Consider the following 27,250-nt stretch of genomic DNA (forward strand, 5'->3'; position numbering starts at 1 on the left):
TTGTATTTGTCCGATCTTGCGATGTCTGCCAACGCTTTAAAAGGGACATGTTCGCTCCCCATGCCTCTAATATCCCGTTCGAATTCCCGATCAGTCATGGGAAATTGTAATCATGGACTTTATTAAGAGTCTACTATTTTTGCAGGGCTTTGGCACGATCTTGGTCATTATTGACAAATACCCCTAATTTGGTCACCGCATTCCTCTTCGTAATCCTTTCACATCAACTCAAGTAGCTCAGCATTTCTTGAATCAAGTCGTCAAGTCCTATGGTCCCTGAAGATCCTGATTTCGGATTGGAATAAGATTTCCACTAGCCATTTCTTGTCGGCTCTCTTCTCAACCCTAGGTCGGCTCACATGTCACTACAGTGTATCATCCCAATCAGATGGGTATAGTAAACGTCTCAATCATTGTATAGAGATGTACTTACGATGCCTTTGCCATCGAAACTTGAAAGATTAGGTTAATTGACTTCTTATGACGGCTTCGTGGTGGTAAAATAGGGCCTATCACTCCGTAAATAACATGTCCCCATAGAAAGCTCTTTTGGCAAAGACGCACCAAGCATCAATTACCACCAAGCTAAGAATACCAAAATCGCGACTGTTTACCAGTTCTCGCACCAAACGACCTTCAAACCCTTCTTAAATTCATCCCCAGAAAGGATGACTCTTTATGCAAATAAGCACTGTTATGGGCGTTCCTTTAACGAAGACGACTTTGTCTTCCTCAAAATTTAGGCTTTTTAGAAACAGTTCATCAAGAACAAAAAAAATGTAATTTTACAGGTCGTGTCTATAACCCTTATCAAATATTGAGAAATATCGATAAAACTAAGATCCGTCACACCTTCAATGTCTCCTTGCTCAAGCATCACATTAGTTGCGAAGTTAGTGTATCTTTTCAGTTACCACCCATGACAGCTAACCCCGCTGTCACCATCAGCCAATTACCGGAAAAGATCCTTGACCACCATCCAATAAAAAACATATATCCTTGATGTCGCTTTACTCGTTAAATGAAGATGATATATGGGAAGATCACGATCAAGTACAGTAGAATTTTTTTTATTCATTAACGATGTGATTTAAGAGACAACAATACATAGAAATGAAAGAACAAATCATAAATCAGATATTTATACTTTGGGTAGACGATGTGGTTTAAGAGACACGAATTTTTTTTTATTCATTAACGATGTGATTTAAGAGACAACAATACATAGAAATGAAAGAACAAATCATAAATCGATATTTATATCTTGGGTAGACGACGTGGTTTAAGAGACAAGAACATATAAAAGTCACGTGTTATGGTTTATCAAATATGGTTTATCAAATACAAGATCCTTTACTATTATCGATAATCCTCAATCTTAAACACATGCATATTTCGCGTGTCAGAGGCGTGCGTGTAATTATATCTTAATTCTGAATTAATGAAACCAATTAATTTTCCTCCAATACGTTTCTTATTATGAATTTATGCATTGTTCATCGGTAGAAGTTTACAAACCTTAGTTATACCATTACAAGAAGCTTCTCTCCTGCAATATACCCTTTCCCACCATATATTCTTGCAAGGGGCCTAGCTAAAATGTAATAGACGCGTTCGCTTCAGAAGAAATAATTAAGAATAGTATATATAAAACGTATTAGAACGATCAATAAAATATAATTATTCTAAAGACTAGGGCCATCTACCAATGACTATTGACTAGCACGCGATTTACACACCGCCAGTTAAAGTTTGCATGTTCGAGATCAAATGCTTAGACTTTGTATTTTTGTTCTCATAAGATAGATTAGTATGTATTATGATTTATTTAGTACTACGTGTCTAACCAAAGTTCTTACTTTGGTTAGACATTATCACTTTTCATAATTGTATCTTATTTTTATTAGTTCTAAAATTCTTATTTTTGAATAAGATGTTATATTATTATAATTATTTTTGTCAGGATTTATATGTCATAATTGGGTTTATTTTCCTCCAACATACTTCTTTTCTTTAATATATCATTCTTATGCTTGTTTTTGCTTACTTTGTTTTTCAGGATCTTGGAGAGAGACCTTACGGGTTTTCTTATCAGACTTTAAAGTCTTATTATCTAAACGTCCGGAGATATCTTTGCGTATTTTTCGGTTAGATGATAAACTTTATTGGATGAAAGTAATCCCTGATGCGGCTATTGTATCTATGATACAACTCATCTACGAGTATGTAGATCCTGACAAAAAAAAAAAAAAAAAAAAAAAAAAAAAATGCTTAGACTTTGGATTTTGACATCCTGTACTGCTTGTTTATCTTTTGTCAAAAATTTACAACTAAAATAATTTGTTAATCTCGTCAATGAACAAAATATAATTCAAAGCAGCAGCTTAGGTGTAAAAACAAACTCGAATTAAGCCTCTGCAACTCCTTAAATCTTTTTACTTAACTATAACCTTGACGATTCAAATACCTCTTATAATGTAATCAACCGCTCAAGAAGCAGATTGCCATATGCTCTGCAGCCAATATTATCTAACAAAAATCTTTTCTAGGAACTGAACCTAACCCTCTTAAAGCAACTGAGGACATAGCATGCATAGATGTCAAAGGGAACTACTATGTCTAAATTTTCATCCCAAATGCACGGCCTAAGTCTTCATTTTGACTTCTTCACAGCCTTTACTAGTTTGAAAATTGTCAACCTCCATCCTGGAAAGAATATAACTGAGCAACTGTACACTGCTTGCTTCCAAAACCACCCACAGAAATCGTGCAAGGAAATAATCATCCAATTAGAATCTGAGAAACGTAAGAGGAAAAAGATCTTATAGACAATATGATCCCATTCATACACTTTCTCTTCTCATTGCATTTTTATTATCCTGCAAATCAAAACAAGAAACAACAAAATCATTTGATGAATTCAAACATTAACATCCACGTTGCACTATTCTTATCCTCCATTCACTCTCAACTAAAATTCAGTTTTAGTGAGCAAACATTAACACCCACATTGCAATCTTCAATCAATCTATAACCAGGACACATACATGAAATTAAGCAGCAACAGTAGATGTGAAAGTCAAATTTGCTAACACTCTGAACACAACATTACCAGGTCAGGGTGTGGTGGAAAAACAAAAATAACAAGCACATGCAGTAGACAGCCAAAGCACCTCATTTCCAACAAATCGTTTCGGAAGCTATCTAGCACCATCAATCTAAGTATTACTCAAATAAATGTAGCTGTCACATATCAAGACATGCTTAATGATCAGATCAGTACATAAATACATAATGCTTCTCACATTTGAAAGGTTTAAGGTTGCGGAGGAGAATACATAGTCAGATAACAGGTAAGATAATTGCTCAACTTTGACTATCAGAAACCAAGGGCTATAATTGCTAATTCAACCAAGCAAATTATACTGAAAAGTTGGGCTACAACACAACAATATAACTTTTGTATCTTAACCCCAGCTCACAACCTTTGATCAATATTCACCCCTTCATGTACTGAACACTAAAGCATGTAAATTTTCTATCTGGCAAGCTAGGTGAATATCGATCAAGCTAGGTTCGTTCGTGTTTTTTTTTTTTTTTTTGAGACAAGCTAGTATTCTCTTTTTTATATATATGAACTACACCTCTTTTCTTTAAAAACGATAGTTAGTCTACCCCTGTTTGGTTAGCATAAGCAGAAGCTGCTTCTGGCTTCTGCTTTTCTTGACCTGTTTGTCTAAACAAGTAGAAGCACTTTTAAGAAGCTAAGAATACTAACTTTTCTCTCTGAGCTTCTACTTCTTTTCCAAACACTTTATTAACTTATTAACTTCTCACTTCTACTCCATTTCTTTAGTTTAAGCAAGAAGTCACTTCTTTTAAGCTAACCCAAACGGCCCCTCGAGTTGGTCATTCTACTAGGCTCCTGTTCCTCATACTAATAACCAAGAGTTTGCACACACCGAAGAAACACACATTATTGAGCTCGAGATCTAGTTTGTTTGCCAGTAGATTCATTTACAGCTCTAACCAAAGCTTCATACAGAGTTTTTTGTAAGTCAACCGTACAGAATTTTTTGTAAGTCAACCAGTCCCCATATAAAACTTCATAGAATGTTTAAATAAATCTTTATATAAACTTGATATTAACTTATTCCCATTATTACTATATTTTTTAAAGTTGGGACAGCACGAGAGCCCCACCAAAAAGTAATCACTTCTCTTAATCTTTAGAGTAGGTATCGATTTATAGTTTTTTCCATGTGCATAGATATATTTTTCAGATGACATACTAATCTTAAATACAAGGTAATCAACTGCGTATGATGAAGATAAGAATGAAACTTGCTATATTTTCAATTTACATCGCTACTACATTTTTAAAGCCCTAAAATGTTTAGTTGGTTGGTACTTTAGTATGGTCAGCTATAGCATATCCTCTGGATCTTTTAAACGAATAGATAATAGCGGTTTGATCTAGTACTAAAGAATATCAATATTTTAATATCTAAAATACTGCCAAAAGTTTTAGGTTCAAAATCCATAAACCACATAATATAATTAAACATTAATATTGTTACTTCTAAAAATACAAACAGAACATATTATTATATTTCAATTTATTTTAATTATTCAAAATATTTAAAAAAAATATAAATATTAAAGAAGACTCAGGAATCGCATATGCTATAAGCTTGTAGTATAGTATGCTCATCCATATAATTAGCATATCACTGCAAACTTTTAATGCATATCTCCTAAACGTTGACAAGTGATAACTAAATCCCCACTGGATACATCTGTTAATCTAATAGACTATATTAAAAAAAAAAAAGTTCATCCCCCTTCTAGTTTCTCCTCCCTCTAAAGCACAAACCGATGACCCCCCCCCCCCCCCCCCCCCCCCCCCCCCAAATTTTTTGATCTCACAAAACCTGTTTGACAAAAATAAAGCAAGATCATTCTCTAACATCAAATTAATCTGTGAAAATTGATCGCTCATCCCAAACTATATCAGTCTATTTACTTCCATCTCCATTCAGTTAGCCAGAGCTTTTTCTTGTAAAGATGATGGAGGCTCATGAGTTCTCTAGTCGACTAATCATTGACTCATCGATATACATATATTTACCAGATGAAATATATAATATAACTGAACACATCAACTTCGTATTTTGTATTTAAAGTAATAGAATAACAAGTTCAAACTAAGCATAGTTACTACATTATAACACCCAAGTACCAAATATTAAACATGTCCGAGCAGAAAAAACATAAGTGATGACAAACATCAGGCAGATTCATCCATTTCAACACTATGTTCATCTCAATCTGTTGGAATGATTTATAAGTGGAAGTAACTTTTCTGTTATATGCTATTTTGAATACTTCATATAAATATGTAACTTGATACCTTACAAAATAATATGTGTAGATAATTTAAAACTTATATGTGTAGGTAAAAATAGTTCTCTGTCAAGTAACAACCTCCTAACTACCTCATGTTGAACTTACAAGTCAATTTTAAGTCGTAAGCTGGAAATTAACAAACTGACAAAAGATCACTTTCGGCACCTTATAAATAACAAGTTTCTTTTTAGGTAGAACAAACAAAAGTTTTGGAAAATCGTGGAGTTAATCCTAGTTCCTAGTTTCGTATCAAGTTGAAAGAAGGGAGGAAGCAAGGCATTTCCATGTTGATTTGGAGGTAAAAAGCAAGGAGTTGTTGTCACAACAAGTAAGTAGTCACGGACAGTCTGTTTCAGAGGGTCATTGAAAAGCCGATCGACTAGACAGTCGACTTGTGGAGCAAAAACCAATCAATCAAAACCTTGTCCATACTGAATAAAATGAAAAAAAATAAAAAAAGTTCTAAGATCCTACTCAAAACCAACATGCACATGTTAATCTCAATTTTTCTTCCTCTCTCTTTTATTCAGTTAAAATGAACCTGGTATGTGCTTGCACGTATGGTGTGTGATTATGCATATATAAATTGATTAAAACTAATATATGTGTATATACGTATGCATAGTTAGTATATATATGTATAGTGAGCATATATTTATGTATGTATATGGTAGGAAGTAGGAACATAAAAAATATGTTCAAAATTAATATATCTATTATGTAATTCACATGCATATGGTAATCGACTTTTGCTGTGAAAAACCACATATATAGAATATATAAGTCTTTTCCTTTCTCATCAAGTAGAAGAAGTTAAAACAAGATTTATAAAAGAACGAGTACTATACTACTTCTTAGGGTACAAGCCTCAAGAGAAAAGAGAGAGTAAAACTATAGCATGTTAACTGCTATGAAAAAAGGTAGACATCAAAGTGTCAACAGTAACTATAGGTCTGCAAAGTGTAATATACTATTTCGCAAAATAACAATACAATGGGAATTATTTTTCAGTTTGATAAGCCGAGTGGTACTTGGTTTTGATCCTGAAATTAAGGGAGTCAATTCACATATACTCATAAAATGGAATACACATATAGTGCATCAATCTAAGTCATGGAAAAACCATGGTGTAAAATCATGAAACTAAAATGAATATTTAAATTTGAGTGTATCTTTGAGTTCACACCAAGGATGCAGAGAAGTCAAAGATAAATCTTCAAATGATGCTATTGGTACAAGGAGAAGGATGCTGCTGCTGCAATTTTATAAAACTGGTTGGCAATGGTATTGGAAAGAGCTAAATTACCGTTGTCATTAAATAATTTTCTCATCATCTCTTCATAAATTTTCATATTTAATACTTTATAAATTATATAACAAACCATTATAAATTTTTTCATTAGAATCCTATTAAAATCCCAAATACAATCATGCAAAGAGTCTATTATCGATCATGTAATAATTGAATTTCTTGTTCGATATTAATTTTTTAATATAAAACTATATTCACGTTCTTTTTTGCTGATTAAATAATCATGTTGGCATCTATGTTTTTCAATGATATATTTTTTTGTATACGCAAAAGTATATACATTAATAATTAATCTGAGTACATAACATGAACCAGCGATACAAGGTGAAAATTGCTGGACCTCACCAGGATATAAAGTAAGACAATAACAGTAAGACATAAATGTTAACAGATACATATATAGCATACTTTTATATTTTTTATTCGATGAAAGTTATCAATATAATACGGTTCAATAATTAAGTTGTTTTTAATGCTAATATATTATGCTATTACTTATATGATGTAATAACTGTTACCAAATACACATATAATTAAATAAAAATCATATTTTAGTACATTATAAAATGATTGAAATGGTTTACATCATTAGAATCCTTCAAGAATTGCATATAAAATAAAATATAATTTACTTCATTTATATTTTAAACATGTCTATTTTTTGCTTCATATATTAAGATTATAGATTATTAAATTCCTGTAATCTGTTTATTTAATTATTTTATTTCTACATACATTTATCAAAGAAATTATTTTATAGACAAATACGCGACATATACCATTTTTTCAATTCTATTTCCTTCACAGAAGTATAAAAACTGAGGGGAATCCTCAAGTGCTATATTGTAACAGTAGGTTTTTGAATTTCAATATTGCAAGTGTTGTAAAGCCCAAAATGTAGGTACACAAAACACACTTTTCTCTATATTATATATGATAAAAAAGATAAAAAAAAATGTTCTATTTTTTAACTTTTCTTTTTTCATCGGCCCGAGCTGTGCATAACTTAATTGTTATATATAATGAGAGCACTGTTTTACTGAAGTATAGTCAACATTGTGGACCATCTTGTCTCAGACACTTTATGTATGCTTCTTCTCAACTAAATCACCATGAAAGAAAGTGATGCTTCATATACAATGAAAAATATGTCGTGAATATATGATGATGGTTTGAAAAACTTACGTTTATAGTCTGAAAGGATTTGCTCATGGATGGCTTCAGCAAACAAGCACTGGCATCAGGTAGAGATCCACCTTCACCAAACCTTTGGTTGTCACTCTGCATATAATGGTTTAAAATAAAACTTCAAATTAATAAGTTGCCACCCATTTATAACTTTACAAAAAATTCTAATTTGTTTGAAAGGGAACAAAATCATGTAGGCATATATATAGAAAGAGAGATATAGACAGAGAGAGGGAGGCAGAAATAAACTATAAAATCGGACTTCAACTCGATCAGAGTAGAAGCTAATTTTTAATATGGTATTTTCAAGACACTCATTGATTTTCTGATCTCCCACTCAAAGAAAAACTATAGAAGCATAATTTGCTAGACATTCTTTTGAAAAATTTCTGATGCTTGTATGTCCTTTCTTATATACATAAACTTCCTTCAAGCTTGTGTTGGTAAAACAAATAAACATAAATCCTAGAAACTCGATCCATCTCAACTCCGTTAGTTAATATTGTAAACTCTCAAAGCAAACTAGTCCAATAAGTGGATCTAATATCAACCAACACTTCAACATATTGCAGGATAGATCTCCTATGTTTACCAAAGTTTGTTGCAGGGACATTATCAGCTGAGATTAATTAATAAGCTAGAATCTCAAAGATACTTAAATAATGACATCTATATAAATTACAATATATGCATTTAACACCACCGAGCAAAGTAAAGATGCAATATAAGAACAAATGAAGTATCAATAATATCATAATAGTAATTGCTAAGCAATTTGTCTGGAAACCAAATTTAGAGTATTTTCAATGCATGTTACATACATGGACTGTAGATTAGAATTCTCTTTTATTAGCAAATCTTTTCTTTTGCAACTGATGAAATCGTACCTGTCATCCACACATACCTGCATCTCTAACATCTGGTCATACAGGTTCTACATACTTTACTTTCAAAATTGACTGAGCTAATTAACACACATGTCCCTTCACTTAATAACAAGTAACTAACGATTAACCTCTACTCCAAGTCTACAGAAAGAACCATCAACCACTATTACTATTACAGCTATGAACTCCTGCCTAAAATTAACAATTCAAAATAAAGCTAACAATGAAAACATGCACAAAGTCCAACACGCACAAATACCAATGATGACTGTCAGATTGTTTATTTAATAATGGTATTCATATGCTCGTTACTTATACAGTTACTACTGCCCAATCATTAGTTTTAGCCATTCACAATTGATTTAATATATTCCATAAGACATGCAATTCTTTCCTTGCTGTGTTGTTTTCAACTTCTATATCAGCGGATATGCTTTACCAATACACTGATAGTATATTGTCTGTAAAATTCTAGTAGTCTGGAAGGACTATTACAATTTCCACACTGTCCACATTACTAGATTTCTAAGCTTATGATATCAATGTATGCTTTCACAAACTAAGTGCTTACTTGTTAATATATACTATCAATGTAAGAAATCAGAAACTAAAGAGTATATTGCTAATATACAAGGTTCATGATCAAATTATCAGAATCATTTAGCAAAATGTTGCAACTCAACTGAATTATGACTTAATTTGTATGTTTCAGCCCAAACAACAATGAGCTTTAAGAATCTTAATTTGTGTTTGGTTGGGGAGAACGGAATGGAATGATAAAATTAAAGGGAACCAATTCATGTAGGAGGGAAGATTTCGAAAAAAAAAATGCATGAATTCAGATTTTCTATAATGAGATTTGTGAAGATAATGTGTATAATGGAGAATGGAACATCCTTCTCAAATTGGGGGGTTTGAGTTGTAGTCTGGTTTGTTAGAGACATAGTTACATAAGACGGGGTTAGATTCGAAACGGGGAATGAAATTGGGTACGCGGAACACTAGTTTTAGCGAATCCGGTACGATGGAACGTATAGGTACGATTGGTCCTTTTAAAAAGAATTCTATAATTTATATATATAAATTCCATTATAATATACAATTTTTGTTGATAATTTATACATTTATAATTTTTTTTAAAGAAAAAGTTATTGAATAAGAAATAAAAGTACACATTTATTGATAAAATAAACTACTTATCATATGACATAGATATGGATCTATTGTTCAGAACAACAATGAAGTGTGTTCTTGCGGGTTGTCATTTCCGGCGATCTGGGTCGCGACCCCGAACGTTTCCGTTCGCGTTTGCTCCCGTATCGGGTCCAAACAATCTGGATCGCGGTACGTGGCAGCGTACCCGTTTCCTTGTAACTATGGTTAGGGAAATGGAATGGAGGAAGGAATGAAAATTTTGACTATTTACCCATAATATTGTTCAAATTTCATTATGTTCTTTCCAATTTCATTCATGCCAACCAAACATGACATAATTGTTCAGGTACTTTAAAGTATTATATAAGCTACTACTTTAGTATAACTGGTGTTTTTTGTGGTTCAAGTTATAGACTTAACAGTAACTAGTTCCACTAGGTGAAAAACAGCATCTACCAGAATAAATATTTAAGAAACAACTTCCAACTTTATTTTGGTGGATGCTTATCATAAAAATTGATGTAATGAACAGAGTAAACAAAATTTAGATTCCTTATCATTAAATAAATAAATTAATGAAACAAAAAGTACCAACTTACAAAGTGATTTTTATCACATGGTAAGTGAAGAATACCTTACCCTGAATGAATATCCATGTTCTTGACCATCCTCAAAAAGAGATGAATAATAGGCTGGATCGTATATAGAGCCCCCTAGAACATCATCCGAACCCGAGGGCTGCCTTACAATAACAGGAGTTGACGGATTTATAAAACTATTTCTCAGATCCATATCTGCCTCTTGGGGGTTGCTATGGTCTACATGTGATACACCCAATCTGTACATCTGAATCCATAGAAACGATGAGGATACCCTTACAGAGAAACCAACAATTTGCATTAGCAGTGTAAGCTTCACTGAGAAGATAATTAACTTCCCATATTTCTCTGAAGAGATTGTCCTGCATACGCACAAAACAGTGTTAATAAGTAAGATTTCTAAACTATGAGTATAAAGAGTAGAATCCCGTATTCAACATATTAACTTTATTTGTATATTAAATATAACTGATTATGATATAAAAGATTTGGTTCCAAATTTTACCATTAGCATTTTCCTAATCGTGATATTAAAGCAAATATGTGCATTCTATCCAGTTTGAGCTTTATGGTACATAGTGACAATGTACATATGTCAAACATGAGCAAGGCATTGCCACTCATAATAGAGTATCACTCATATGTCCTACTATACGGAAGGAGATGCTAATCATAAAGGAGAGGCTTAATGTATAACGATCAGCTCGATTGTACTAGATACCAAGAATATTATAAGGTTCACCATAGAATACCTATGGGTGAGTTATTTCCCTTTCCACAGATATACTAATGTTGAGAGAGGGGGAGCCAGGGTGCAAGTATATAGAAATATCCCTGTACACAAAATCTATTACTTATATATTTAAATATTCATATACCCTTCATTCCTTCTGCTGCAAATTGATTAGCATACTCACATAACTATCAAACCTCCCCCCCCCCCCCCCCCCCACACACACACACAAATGTCTCGCATACTGGTCCTGTTACACACTGTGTCCCACTAGAGAACTATTAAAGTGGGTTCAAATGGTGGAATATCATATATCTATGTAAAGTATTACCCTATTAATCTAATTAAACTATGTTGCATTAAACTTAATGTCAAGAAATAATTCCATTATCATAAAAAGGAGGAAGTTTGTCTAAATTCATAAAAAATTATGAATGGGTCATCACTTATGCCTATTCATGTCCAAGTTGTATTAAGCCCAGAGTGCATATCAATCAATGGATCTTTGTAGATACTTTCAATTCCAGGACATTACATGGATAAGATTTAAAAAAACAAACTGTTCACTGCAATCAACTTTCACTGTCATAATGTTAAAATTTAATAAAGCTATGCTTCTATCATCTGAAATTACCATTAAGCATAACCACTTCATTATATCTATTTCAATAAATCACCACAAAAGAACAATGCCATGAAACTAAAAACAAATCTTAGCTATAGTCTGTTATGGTCACTCCACTTTGCCTATAAAGACTTGGTCCTGACCCTAAACAGTTGACATTTGTAAATTTTGGCAATTTCAGAGCAACCACGTTGTATTCTTCATATACACATCCGCAGTACATATAGTGCACCATAAAATTAATTCCTAACATGCCATCCTTCGTGCTAAAATATAATGGTGCACTATTTTACAACAGATCATGGCCTTAAACTCAAACCTACCTTTACAAATTTTAAGTCCCAAATCTTGTTTATGGGGCAGGTTATATTTCTGGATCAAGGTCTAAAATTCAGTCGGAAACTAAATATTTTGCAGACAGACACTGACAATCTACTTTCTGGACGGAGGAAAAAATACATAAAACCAATAACATTTCTGTAAGCTTGGCTTGAGAAATAAGGTTCCATGATCTCTTTATACTTAGTGATATCACATGTAGATTTAATTAATTTAGACGCTATGCACATTTATTAGCAACGGATAACAACCATTTGCCTATTGGATTAGATAACTAGAAACAATAAGTTGAAAGTCGTCGTTCAAAATTTGTGGATTCAAATTTAAAGGAACAATTAATGAAGTTACATAGGTAATAGTTCAACAAACACTTGATTAACTAGCATATATGACAAATGCTAAATTTGGACCCTAATATGGCTTGAAGAGGAGGCTGAGCCTGCTCAAACACTTGAGGTAAGTGAGGACATGTACTCCAAAGATACGATAGCAAGCATTACATAATTCAAAAAATCAAAATGATAACACAGTCTAAGCAGTCTGATGTGTATGTAATGTCACTACCACAATTTTCAAATTAATCAAGTGAATTGAGAGGAACGACTACGAACCAGATGTCGTGTGTGAAAAGAATGAACCAACAGATGTCAAGCAAAACAGAACTGCAAAGCAGAACAGCATACGTTCTCGCGAGACTCTGACTGCTACTCTCAATAGCCACAAGCGCAAACAAGCCAATCCCCAAATTAATCAAGGAAACGCCATTGTACAGAGCTCCAAGCGCTCCAATCAAAGCACACCCAATCTAATCACAAATAAAAACTAATTAAAAACAGAACAAGTGGTTGAAAAAAGAGAAGATGAATGAGTGATTACTTGGATGTAGATGAGAATGACAGCGAAGGATTGAATCCTATCATAATCACGAAGCCAGGAATAAATAACGGAAATGCTGAATTCGCCACAACAGCCGCAACAAAGCCTCATCAATCAAGCCTCAACGCAACCGATTTATCCACATGTACGTATATTCGCGATACATACACACTCCACTCAATGCGCGACCAGTTTTATATATTTTTTATTTTTTTTGGAGATTGAGATTGCGATGATGGAGAAGATGGAGATTCCGGTTACCTGCTTCTCGCCTTTTCCTTCCGATTCTTGTGATTTAATTCAAAGCTTGTTTCTTTTTATCTGTTTTCCTACATCTTCATAGCTAATTTGCTTTTTTATATTTTAATTTTTTTCTATCATTTTTTTTTTCTCTTACAAGTGACACAGGTGTATTTTTTGTGATTTTGACATATTGTATGACCTCATTGAGAGATGGGTTTCGGTGGATAACAGATTGTAGGACTCATTATTTTAAGCTAATTGCAATTATATTGATTAAAGTATTGTTTAAATTAACAAATATAATCCAAATTATAATCAAAGTGTGTTTTATAAACACATAATGTGTTACAAAAATGAGAAGTTTTGAAACATAACATATTATATATGTTTCATATAATTTTCAAAAATTAATAAATAAGCGTTATCCGTAACTTAAACTTTCATGTTTGTATTTAAATTATTTTTAGTAGAATGTATCAATAAATTGAGTTCAATTTTCGAGTTTGTATTTAATTTATTTTTATGTAAAATCAATATACTTGTATAAATGAGAAGCGATGGGCGTGTAAGTGGCGGCGTGGCGCCTCTCAGATATCTCCGTTCTATTTTTTTAATTTTCTGAAATTTTGGATAAATATCAAAAATAATATATATATATATTATAATATATGTTTAATTAAAATTAATTATATATATATATATATATATATATATATATATATACTGATATCAAATATGAGTCCTTTTCACAGTGCCTACCTTTCGCAGCCATTCAAACTACAGACCTTGCCATTCTTCACAAGTGTCCAGCTTTATCACCTGTTATACACGATTTCTTCTCAAACTAAAAGTCTGGGTTTCATTAAAAAAATATATTTGTCTTATCTTCACCTTATCCTCAATAAATACTGTTTCTTACACCACATCTTCCCCTCATTTTATTTCAAAATTTGAATTTCAACTTTTTTGCTTTCATTTATCTTTTTGTTTTCGTCTCTCTTTCTACTGTGCACTTTCTCGTGACAGATACAATTTTTGATATATTGTTGGATTAATACCCTAATAGAATTGTATTGATTTTAATCATGTTTGTTCCTCTCTTTTCAGGCGTTTGATATTTGTTCATAGTGCTCTTGAAGTTGATTATAATCGGTGTAATACTGAATTTTATAAATTAGGGAGATGGATCTAGTATGTTCTTATTTTTTTGGTTATTTTGTTGGTTAATTATCTCACAACAGTCTAATTTCAACTCGTTTATAGAGTTATTGTATATGCTTTTTGTGATCAAATGTTTATTGCAGTGTTCTTATTTGATAAAAGATCTAAAAGGGATCTTCGTGTTTAAACATCGTAATATGATGCTCATTGATTCTGATTTTTTTTTTGTCTATTTTTCAGGCTTTTTATTATGCTCCTGTTGCCGTTTAATTATGATAGTTATTCTTCTAAGTCAATGACCATATCTCTAAGGCAAGCTCAAAACTTTAATGAGTATATCTTTGATAAGCTATATGGTATACTCAAGACCTATGAACTTGAGACTCGGAAAGATGAAGAGTTGGAAAAAGGCTCTAAGAAAGAGAAGACCAGGGTCTTGATTCTGAGAAAAGTGAAGAACATGAGAATGCATTGAAATCTGTTGCTGCTGCTAAAGCTACAGTACCAATCATGGATTCTTATAAATGTAGGGCAGATATTGAAAAAGGCAAAGGCAAGCTCATTGAGGAAGATGATGAATCCTCCACTAAGGATGAGCTAGATGATATTGATGAACATCTAGCATTCCTGACCAGAAAATTCTCTAAACTCAAGTTTAAGATAAATGCTACAGCTCCTTGACCATTTAGAAGAGGCGGTCGATCAAAATCCTCAAATTTGGTTGACAGATTAAAATTCAAATGCTATAACCATGGTGTGACTGGGCATTTCTCAAATGATGAATGCAGAATACCTCCACTTGAGAAGAAGAGCTCATCAATTGGAAATGTTGGTTATAGACAGAAGTATTTTTAGCTATTTGAACAAAATAAGAGGGCATTCATAACTGAAGATAGAGATTGGGCAGCTGATGGAGGTGATTACGATGATGAGTTGCTTTTGCTTGTCAACCTAGTCTTGATGGCAAAATATGATGAGGTTGATTTCATCCCTATAAGTAGCGGACATATAAAAATCATCAACACATCTGATTTGACTAAGATTGAATGTAAACAAATTATTGATAATATGTTTAATGAGATATACAATTTTAGATTCTCTTTAAAATAATTAATCAAAGAATATTCCAGAATTAAAGGGTTAATGATTTGCTTGTTGAGAGAAATGACAACTAGAAACAAAATTGGTCCAGCTTGAGAAATTCAAGAAGGAGATTAGTGTTGTCAGAGATGAATTGGTGGCAGTTCTAAAAAGTAAAGAGATTCTCAAAAAGCAATTAAAAAAATGTAAGAGATTATTGCTAAATGGAAGCATTCAAAGAATGTTCTTGAGAACATGTAATTTGCACAAATTCTAGAAGAAAATAGCAAAAACTCATGGATTAAGAACAAAATTATTGATGAAAAGAAGCTTGAGAAGCTTAACAGAAAGTTTGGACCCACTTAGTAATAACTTTGTAGGAGAATCCAGCAAGATTAAAAATGCCGAGAGAGGAAACATATGACACTTTTCCAATAGGCAATTAAAGGACAAGTTAGATTAAGTGAAAATCATAAACCATAAAAAAAAGAGTTCTAGTAAAAGCAAAATTGAGATCAATAAAAAAAATAATTACACTCCTGATCGAAATACTTATTAGGAAAACATGTTCTAAATATGATAGTGTGAATCATTGATTCTATTAATTTTTTATTTCAAATTATTTTTTGGCTTATTTTAACTTTCAAAATCTTTTTCTGATTTATAGTACACAAATATTATTCAATTCAAAATCTACTATAACACTCGTTTAGAACCTAGTCAAACATATGATCTTGATTTACTAGAAACTAGCATAAAAGCCCGTGCGAGGCACGAGCCTCTAGTTTTTCCTGTGTTTTAAATAATATTCATGTGTCATTATATTGTTCTCGTACGGATCTTGAGTTTGTATTGTGTTTTAAATAATATCCGTGTGTCATCATATTGTTTCGAGCGTAATTATTACGTTTTATTTTTTAACAAAATATGTAAATATGAAAAATGTAATATTTGCAACCTAATAGCATTAACATTAATAATAAGTACTATTCCCTCCGTCCCATTTCATATGACATTTATTCCTTTTTGAGACATCTCCAAAATAATGAACTTATTATACTTACTATTTTTTTTTTTTTTTGACAAAAATTATACTTACTATTTTTAAACACTACTTTTCAATATCACACCCACTACTTCTCTATTTTATACTCTTTTATATTAAATAAACATTATTACACTCACTACTTACCACCATTATCTCAAATCCATTATTAAATTTTGATATGTTCCACCACTTTATCCACTTTCCAACTAAATTTACTCTTTTTTTGCTACCTTTTTCTTAATCTCCGTGAAAGCCAAATGAGGTCACATAAAATAGGACGAATGGAGTATATTTCAAAAAAAAAATTATGGATCAAAAACTACATTTGAACTGATATTTCTCCATTAAAATTCGTTAGGATACAAAGACCATGATCATATTATCTATGTTCAAAATTATATTCGAAATTAATACTGAAATTTTAGATTTTAAATATATTATACCTCATTAAAAGTATCTGTAATTTATTGTTGAAATTATTAAATTATTTCAACTAATATACCATGATTTTGATGAAAACTTGTTCTTGATATGTGAATTACGATATCCTAAATCATGATTCAAAAAGTATCAAAAACGCAACGGCAGTCTATTGCAACGGCAGTAAACGCAACGCTGATTTTTGACAAAAATGTTACAATATAGTATATTTTAACACTTTTGGGGCCTAATATTACGTTTTCTTGGTGTTGCAATAGGCCATATTTGGTGTAGTGCAATGAAGATGTGTGGTCCGCGTTGTCTTACATTTATTTCTTCTTTTTTGAGCGTACTTTTGCATAATTGTTAAAGTGATACATGATGAAGCAGATTATGAACACATTTTTTATAGCATATGTTGCACACATTTTGTATAAATAGAAATTGAAATATATGTTGTATGTAAAAAGATACATACCTTATTTTATTATAAAAGCCTCAATTGAACTACTAACCGTATAATTGCACCCCAAAAATTTCTAACACCTTTGATGTGTCTTATCCTTCTATTTTTCATATCAATTATATAGTATTTCAACGTATTATATTTTTATTGTTAATTTAAAAATATTAGATGATTATTGCTTTGATACAGTATGTTATAACAATATCTTGTTATAAAATTTTAATTTTTTATAATTAATTTTTTGAGCTTGTCGATTAAGACTTTTAATGATTTTTCATGTAATCGTTATAAACCAGATCCCAAACAAATGATATTCTGGAATTTCAAATAGCAAAAAGAGAGTAGATATGAGTTAGGCCTCATGAAGTTCATAAAACCATGAAATATTTAGTTCAATTAGTCGTGTAGTTACTTTTTTAGCTTTGTGCAAACTCACATTTTTAAATATTTTGATACTCGTATTTATTAGGAGTGATCAATGTGGCATATCATGTTCAATTGTTAAAGATATATCCCGTTTAATCAGATATTAGTTTTCACCGTATCGCCTCAGATTATCCTGTTCAGAATTAATTATATTTTATTAGTTTAATTTGCAAATGATTAATTTAATTGTAGTTTGACTCATTTTATTTAACTGGTATGTTATATATCGAATGATGGCATATTAAAAATTATAGTTTTAAGACTTTAATATATATAACTTATTTCTCTGTGTTATTTTATTTAATCAAGTAAAATTTATAATTCAAATCTTTTTAGTAGTTCTTGTAAACGCGTTTTATTATTATATGGTTGATTTTTGATTAACAATATAGGATTTCCTTAAATTCACCTTCATATCACAAGTTATAGTATTTCAAATACATATATCATCAAAATTACATCATTTAGATATATTTTCTGACACCAAATTTGATGTATTGTCACTATTCTTAAATCTATAATTTTTTTAAAAAACGATTTAGTTACACATCAAATTCTGAATTCATAAGTTTAAAATTAAAAAATATTCTAAATAGGAATATTCTTTCCATCACCTTATTTTGTGTTCTCCAAAATATTGTAATCTCTTTATAAATCGCCTTTTATAATAAAAGAAATTAATATGACATAGTCCATGTTGAAAACCCATCAATTTTTCCTTTCAAAGATGCTCGCTTAAACCTCAGTTTTTGTGCTTATTTCTCACATTCATGACTTAAAATTTCTATAATATTGTATCGGTGCTCGTTTAAACTATTAAGTTAGATTCGAATTCGTTCTTTTTTATTCGAATATAAATTATATCTATTTTTAGAAATCTGAATCATGGCTCGAACCCGATTATTCATATTCTTTTTCAATTTTAAATTTATTTACGTAAATAATTAATTTATAGATATTAATCTATCATGTAAACAATATATGAGACTTAACTGAAATAATAACTTATCTCAAATAAATAAGATATTGAAACGAATATAAATATAAAGTCTTAAAGTATGTGGTTAATGCTTTTGAGTAACAAACTAATTGTTTGTGCAGTTCAAGTGGTTTGAGTGATGTGTTTGTATCGGAGAGGTCCTGAGTTCGAGTCTTATGAATAACATCTTTTTTTATATGTATGAGATGAGATTAGGTTCGGAGTTAGGCTCAGGTTCGGAGCTTGGTAATTTATTTGCTCAGGAGGGAGGCTTGACACGAACCTGTTAGGCTATTATATATATACTAGCATAAAAGCCCGTACGAGGCACGGGGCTCTAGTTTTTGCTGTATTTTAAATAATATTCATATGTCATTATATTGTTCTTGTACGGACCTTGAGTTTGTATTATGTTTTAAATAATATCCGTGTGTCATCATATTGTTTCGAGCGTAACTATTACGTTTTACTTTTTGACAAAATATGTAAACATGAAAAATGTAATATATGAAAGCTTGCATTAATAGTAATAATAAGTACTATTCCCTCCATTCCATTTTATATGACCCTTATTCCTTTTTGAGACATCTCTAACTAAAATAATGAACTTATTATACTTACTATTTTTAAACACTACTTATCACTATTACACACACTACTTCTCTATTTTATACTCTTTTATATTAAATAAACACTATTACACTCACTACTTACCATCACTATCTCAAATCTATTATTAAATTTTGATATATTCCACCATTTTACCCATTTTCCAACTAAATTTCCTCTTTTTTACTACTTTTTTCTTAATCTCCGTGAAAGTCAAATAAGATCACTTAAAATAGGACGAAGGGAGTATATTTTTAAAAAAAATTATAGATCAAAAACTACATTTGAACTGATATTTCTATATTCAAATTCGTTAGGATATAGAGACCATTATCATATTATCAATGTTCAAAATTATATTCGAAATTAATACTGAAATTTTAAATTTTAAATATATTATACCTCATTAAAAGTATCTGTAATTTATTGTTGAAATTATTAAATTATTTCAACTAATATACCATGATTTTGATGAAAACCTGTTTTTGATATGTGAATTACGATATCCTAAATCATGATTAAATGAAGATGTGTGGTACGCGTCGCCCTACATTTATTTCTTCTTTTTTGAGCGTACGTTTGCATAATTGTTAAAGTGATACATGATGGATCATCAACACATTCTTTTTAGCATATGTTGCACACATTTTGTATAAATAAAAATTGAAACATATGTTGTACGTAAAAAGACATGTACCTTATTTTATTATAAAAGTATCAATTGAACTATTAACCATATAATTGCACCCCAAAAATTTCTGACACCTTTGATGTGTCTTATCCTTTTATTTTTCATATCAATTATATAGTACTTCAATGTATTGTATTTTTATTGTTAATTTAAAAATATTAGATGAATATTACTTTGATACAGTATGTTATAACATTATCTCGTTATAAAATTTTAATTTTCTATAATTAGTTTTTTGAGCTTGTCTATTAAGACTTTTAATGATTTTTCATGTAATCGTTATAAAACAGATCTCAAACAAATGATTTTATGGAATTTCAAATAGCAAAAAGAGAGTAGATATGAGTTAGGCATCATGAAGTTCATAAAACCATAAAATATTTAGTTCAATTAGTCGTGTAGTTACTTTTTTAGCTTTGTGCAAACTCACATTTTTAATATTTTGATACTCGTATTTATTAGGAGTGATCAATGTGGCATATCATGTTCAATTGTTAAAGATCAAGTTATATATTCGATATTTTGAATCATGAAAAAACTATTCTTGTTCTAGTCCCGTTTAATCAGATATTAGTTTCACCGTATCGCGTCAGATTATCCGGTTCAGAATTAATTATATTTTATTAGTTTAATTTGTAAATGATTAATTTAACTGTAGTTTGAATCATTTTATTTAACTGGTATGTTATATATTGGATGATGGCATATTAAAAATTATAGTTTTAAGACTTTAATATATATAACTTATTTCTCTGTGTTATTTTATTTAACAAAGTAAAATTTATAACTCAAATCTTTTTAGTAGTTCTCATAAACGCGTTTTATTATTATGTATTTGACTTTTGATTAACAATATAAAATTTCCTTAAATTCACCTTCATATCACAAGTTATAGTATTTCAAATACATATATCATCAAAATTATATCATTTAGATATATTTTCCGACACCAAATTTGATGTATTGTCACTATCCTTATATCTATAATTTTTTTTAAAAAAGATTTAGTTACACATCAAATTCTGAATTCATAAGTTTAAAATAAAAAAATATTCTACATAGGAATATTCTTTCAGTCACCTTATTTCGTGTTCTCCAAAATATTGTAATCTCTTTATAAATTGCCTTTTATAATAAAAAAATTAATATGACATAGCCCATGTTGAAAGCCCATCAATTTTTCCTTTCAAAGATGCTCGCTTAAACCTCAGTTTTTGTGCTTATTTCTCACATTCATGACTTAAAATTTCTATAATATTGTATCGGTGCTCGTTTAAACTATTAAGTTAGATTTGAATTCGAATACGAATTATATCTATTTTTTGAAATCCGAATCATGGCATGAACCCGATTATTCATATTTTTTTAATTTTTAATTTATTTATGTAAATAATTAATTTATAGATATTAATCTATCATGTAAACAATATATGAGACTTAACTGAAATAATAACTCATCTCAAATAAATAAGATATTGAGACGAATATAAATACAAAAGTTTTAAAGTATGTGATTAATGCTTTTGAGTAATAAACTAATTGTTTGTGTAGCTCAAGTGGTTTGAGTGATTTATTTGTATTGGAGAGGTCCCGAGTTCGAGTCTCATGAATAACATCTTTTTTTTTATATATATGAGAAGATATTAGGTTCGGAGTTAGGCTCAGGTTCGGAGCTAGGTAATTTATTTGCTCAGGAGGGAGGCTTGACACGAACCTGTTGGGCTACTATATATATAAGTAGATATATATATATATATATATATATATATATATATATATATATAAAAGTAGATCCTATTAACAATAGTTGGTGTTACATGGATATAAATTTCTCCTTTCTAAATTAGATTTGCTAGTTAACTTTCAGCATGTAGTTAAAAACGCATTGACAGTCCGGTTCCATAATTTATTTTTCTAAATTTTCTTTTATAAACTAATATTTATATTTAAAACTTCATTTACAAAAGTAAAATTTAGGAAATAAATTATATAGATCAAGCATTTATTTGGGAAGGACTGAGTATTATATTATCAAAGAAAATCTCACATTTATATTAAAGATTCTTAAATGAAGTGGGGAATTTTTCATTCAATAAAATATAAAAGCAATTAAATGTTGACGCTATGAGAATGATACGTTACCCATGAAATTCAAATCGATAATCCTCCGTTTTTCTTTTACATATAGTACTTGATACAAGATATGAAATTGCATGCACCGGATGAGCTTATATTCACCCATTTTCGTATACGGAATTCGTGTATATCCAGTCCTTGCATCACTAAATAACTTGTTTCTGATCTCAAGTTAAACTTATAGTTAGAGACTATAATACAGATTACTTACAACTTTCTCATCTTTACACTCATATACAAGCTGCCTATCTATGTGTGTATTTATGATCTAGGTGTCATCCTCGTCGTCTTCGTAGTTGAATGGTAGCGGCACGGATTTAAATGCACGGTACTTCCCAGCATTGTTCAAGTGTTCATTTTCCAACCTTGATAATGTATATAAAAGAATAAAAAAAATTAATAACATTCACAAGAATTAACAAAATATATATAATGATGGGTAAATTAAGGCTAGGTTATTAACCTGAAGAAGTTCCAGACACCGCGACGAATGATTTCCAGAATAGCTATAACTGCGATCATGCTTTGTCTATGAAGGAAAGGAAGTTCCAAGTCCAGAACCATTTGGATCCATGAAAACCGCAGCAACACATTCAAGGCCTGGAAAGTGGAAACATATGTATTATGAGGGTCGCGTTCTGTGGAGAACACGTTTTAGCTTGAGAATACTATTGTTCTGTTGCACAATACAATATTAAAAAACTAAAATAACTACAAAACTATTCTTCTGCACTTTTTGAAAAGTGTAGAACAACTGTTCTCGTTATTCTCATAAGCAAACTGTTCTTACTCGAATCACTGCCTGTATTATGAATTATGTATAGAGTGATTAATTATGAATAAAAATATATTGTAGAGAAATTATATTATGTTCTTACAATGGCAGCGAAGTATACACTTTTGTAAGGGACAAGGAGCTTGTCTCGGAGCCAGGGGTTTGTGGATTTTCGGTTGAGAAGCCCCCAATCGTAGATAATGTCCCAGTATGTAGCCACTATTCCGGCTACAACAGAGGTGATCCAAGCTATGATATACCATTCGTTACTATTGTTTCTGCCGTATGCTGTTCTGGTCACGAACGATACAATGATCGAGAAATATTTCAGTGAATTCCATCCCTGTACTGCATCTTTTTCTTCGAAGAACCGCCTCACACACTGATGATTGAAACGGGCAGTCATTATTAAAGAACATATATATAGGGTTGTGTTCTATGAAAAACACGTTTTAGTTTCTGAAACTATTGCTGTGTTACAAAGCAATACAACATTGAAAATATGAAATATCTGCAAACAATTGTTCTCCCATATATTTGGGGGGTGTATCTGTATTCAACTGAGATTTTAATGGATTATTTTTAATTTATGAATTTTAATGGATTGTATGTGATTTTGATTCTGTTTGAATTTTTGATAAAATGTCATTGTGTTGTGTGTATATTTGTAAGTTAGAATATTACCTGAAGCATACGCCACCAAAATGGAACCGCGGCTAAGATGTAACTGAAGGTACTGTAAGCATCATTTTTATCGCAGCTGTTCTCTCTATGTCTGTAGTCACCGGAGGTGTAGTAACAAATGTAGAACTCGATGCTTCTGAAAGCTTGAACCTGGCTGGTAAGTTGATCAGCCACGAAAAAATCCGAAAGCACAACCTGCAGCACATGCAACCATGCAGATCGATAAAATTAATACAAGTTTTTAAATGTTTTGTCAATTTGTTTCTGAATATAAGGATCTTGGCGATCAAGGTACCTTGTATAATGGTGCAAGGAAGACGTGAATTACGCAGGTAAGGAAGAAGTAGCGACTGGAGCGATATACAATGTTGAATGGGCAGATCATCACGGCAAATATGAACTGCAGATCGATAAAAACAAATCATCAAAAAACGGAGTATATTAAATATTGAATTTACATAATTTATTAATGATAGATGAACTTACAATCACTAAGATTAGGGGAACAAGCTCTGTGAGTTGTTTGTAGTCTTTAGTTTTAGGATCCATTTCCATGTCAAGATTTACATGAATGCTTCCTAATGCCAGCACCGAGAGAGCGAAACTCACTAGGAGCACTTCTCGGTAACCTAATTCAGTTCCAGCCTTGAACCCAAATATGAACTGATAGTTTACTTTGTATTTCTTCCAGAAATATATGTTCCCCGCATAGAACAGCATGTGCAACACAATGAACCCGAAGAAGCTGTGAATATGATTCAGGATCATAAGCCTTATATATATCTAAGACAAGCATAATAGTAGAAATAATTATAACTTGTTTAAAACACACCTGTATAATGGAAACATGGTTTCCATATACCGTCCACGGCCTTCCTTCTCAAAAATGTTACGAGTTCGTATGGTTAGAATGAGTGCGAAGATAAGAGCTACTGTACAACCAGCAAAGAATCCTGAAATGATTTGCACGCCATCGAGTAGAAGCATTAGTTAGTTGATGATAACTAGTGAAGGGTAAACTTACTTAAAATATATACGGAAGTACCTAAAGAAGCAGACACTTTATGATTTTCCCTTTTGATCTTTGGTCTCAGTGTGTTGAGCCCTTTCTTTCGATTTCCATTGACAAAATGCTTGATATATGTCGCTTCGACCCTGTCAAGGAGCTTCGTAATCACCTGGCATATCCATTATTCACATGTCATTTAGCTCATACAATTAACATGTCTATATATACGTATAGGCAGAGGCGGAACCAAGAGGGCTAACCTAGGTTGAGCCCTAGCTGAACTTTAAAATTTAGTAGATCGATTGATTTTTTTATTGTGTAAAGTGTTTTATAAGCTCCTGTGGCATCCAAAATGTTAACGATCCGCCTTTTGTAGCCACATAATTATAAAGTAATTATAAGTATATAATGACTTAGTGAAAATTAGGTTAATTACCTCATCGGAGCTGCCTATGTAGGAGGTATCAACCATTCGTAGGTACGACTTGGATGCATTTCTTGAAGTGATCTGTAGATAAATGAATCAAATTTACGCGTCATTAGCATAGCAATAAGCAATCCAAATTCAAATTCCAACCTACAAGCGACTAAGACACAAACTTCCACAGTAACAACGACAGAACTGCCTGGACTTGACTGTTAAAAATGTGACTTCCGTACCTTGTCATACTTCTTCATGATCTTGGAAAATGCCAGAATATTCATGAAGCTGTTCACATTGAGCACAAATCAAACGACGAAACAGTGAGCCACGTATACACTTATGATTGAATCGCGTGAGAATCTGAAAGAAATGATGATTTGAAGATCAACTTAATTAGTTAATTACCTGAAACTTTTGAGAAGTCTAAGCTTGTTGTAAAACTCAATAAACGCTCTTCTGAGCTGATCTTCAATTTTACTGAGATTTTCTGCACTAAATTTTAAATCTGTCTGAATGGGAACGTTAAGGACGCCTTTGATCGTCGGGAGAGGCGTGTCGGTGTGTTTGTTGAATCTGACACGGTTAAGTATCTCTAGTGAAGCCGGTTTACCAGTAACATTGAACCTATTACTAGGATTATTACTTGTGCTGATTGTTACTTCTTGAACAATTCGGTGTGACGAATGATTCTCTTCTTGCGGAGAATCATCTTGTTGTGAGGATTCTCTTACACTCGTTCCTCTGAGTGATTTATCCTCGTCTATTTTATCCATATGCTCCGCCATTCTTTCTGCACATCAATAACCACAATTAATATTCGTCAATATCTCGAAAAATCAATTGCTGTGCTCATGCAATTCGAATACTTACTGCTGTGCCTCCTCCCGGAGGAAGATACCGAAGCTGATAGAGCCGCAGAAGAAGACGCGACAGCGGAAACAAGATTATCCATATCGACCGCGGTCTCAAACCAAGCATGCTTCGGATTCTCCACTTTGATCCGAAAAGCAATCAAAGCATCCATCTGTCTATTCAACTCATCAGCCTCCTTCATCACTTCCTCAACTTTAGCCTTATAAAATCTGTTCACTTTATTAAACTCATCGTCAAGCCTCTTAAAATAAACAAGCTCGTACTCTCCCCCATCCTCCTCCGTCCTCAGAAACGTCGTAACATAGCCCTCATCTCCATCCGATCTCCTCACACTATTCACTAAAATCGCGTGACTCTCCGTGTCATCATGGCGCCGACTGCTGAAACTCCGCATCGACATGGTTCTCTGAACCGAAGTGAGACCGCTGAAGGTTCGGTAGTGCGAGAGAGCCCGCGGCAGACCGGGCGGGTTCGAGGGAGGAGGCCGAACCTTAAGCCTATAATGCTGAATATCTTTTAGAAGACTTTTGAGAAATTCATAATCCACGTAGGCTCCCTGCCATTCGGGCACCATCTGCGACTTCAATTCTTTCCCGAACTTCATATTTAAAAGACGAGAGATAAGTAAAGAAGAAGCGAGGGATGAGCAGATGACAGAGATAAGAGGGGTCTGTATGAAAATTGCATGTGAGAATTGAAATGAAAAGTACGTGTATATATAAAGGGAGAGAGGACGGTGTAGCTATCAAATAGTAGTACCTTTCCCGGTTGGGCAAAATCAAACGCGGGGGTAGAAATAAGCCGAGTCAAAAACCACGATATATTTTTCATTTGTTTGTTGAAAAATTTCCCACATTATGCCGACTTTAAGATCTTTGTGTTATGTTTATAAAATTATGATCACTCCCGTTCCATTTTATTTCCTCTTTTGTGATGCAAGCCCTCACGATGGGCCTTTTTCGCCTTTGCTAATACAATACAGTATGTTGTACTCAAATCTTTTATATTAATATAAATCGCACACATGGGAGAATTTTATAAATTAATCGAGTCGGAAGAATCGATAAGTAATTATATTTTATCAACAGATAATGAGTAAGTTT

At 31.8% G+C, this 27,250-nt stretch overlaps 2 protein-coding genes across 3 annotated transcripts; both read right to left on the reverse strand.

The window, feature by feature from the left end:
• Positions 1 to 2,302: 2,302 nt before the first annotated feature.
• On the reverse strand, positions 2,303 to 13,454 carry LOC108194178 (uncharacterized). 2 transcript variants are annotated; one of them, XM_017361091.2, is made up of 5 exons: positions 13,124 to 13,454; positions 12,859 to 13,052; positions 10,591 to 10,912; positions 7,907 to 8,002; positions 2,303 to 2,879 (listed from the first exon to the last, which is right to left on the reverse strand). In XM_017361091.2, exons 1-5 carry the CDS (start codon positions 13,232 to 13,234, stop codon positions 2,844 to 2,846), a joined length of 759 nt encoding a protein of 252 aa, XP_017216580.1. In that variant the 5' UTR covers positions 13,235 to 13,454; the 3' UTR covers positions 2,303 to 2,843. The 2 variants fall into 2 exon arrangements, with proteins under 2 accessions (XP_017216580.1, XP_017216581.1); XM_017361092.2 differs by having other exon boundaries at positions 2,408 to 2,879; positions 10,586 to 10,912.
• A 9,015-nt stretch (positions 13,455 to 22,469) lies between these two features.
• Positions 22,470 to 26,851, reverse strand: LOC108195409 (phosphate transporter PHO1 homolog 3). Its single transcript, XM_017362367.2, has 12 exons — positions 26,145 to 26,851; positions 25,680 to 26,064; positions 25,511 to 25,559; positions 25,287 to 25,358; positions 24,887 to 25,019; positions 24,674 to 24,794; positions 24,328 to 24,586; positions 24,137 to 24,241; positions 23,842 to 24,036; positions 23,261 to 23,539; positions 22,846 to 22,982; positions 22,470 to 22,747 (listed from the first exon to the last, which is right to left on the reverse strand). The coding sequence occupies exons 1-12, from the start codon at positions 26,749 to 26,751 to the stop codon at positions 22,651 to 22,653; spliced, it is 2,439 nt and encodes an 812-aa protein (XP_017217856.1). The 5' UTR covers positions 26,752 to 26,851; the 3' UTR covers positions 22,470 to 22,650.
• Positions 26,852 to 27,250: the final 399 nt, after the last annotated feature.

Source organism: Daucus carota, chromosome 7, assembly GCF_001625215.2.
Source record: "Daucus carota subsp. sativus chromosome 7, DH1 v3.0, whole genome shotgun sequence".
Taxonomy (NCBI): domain Eukaryota; kingdom Viridiplantae; phylum Streptophyta; class Magnoliopsida; order Apiales; family Apiaceae; genus Daucus; species Daucus carota.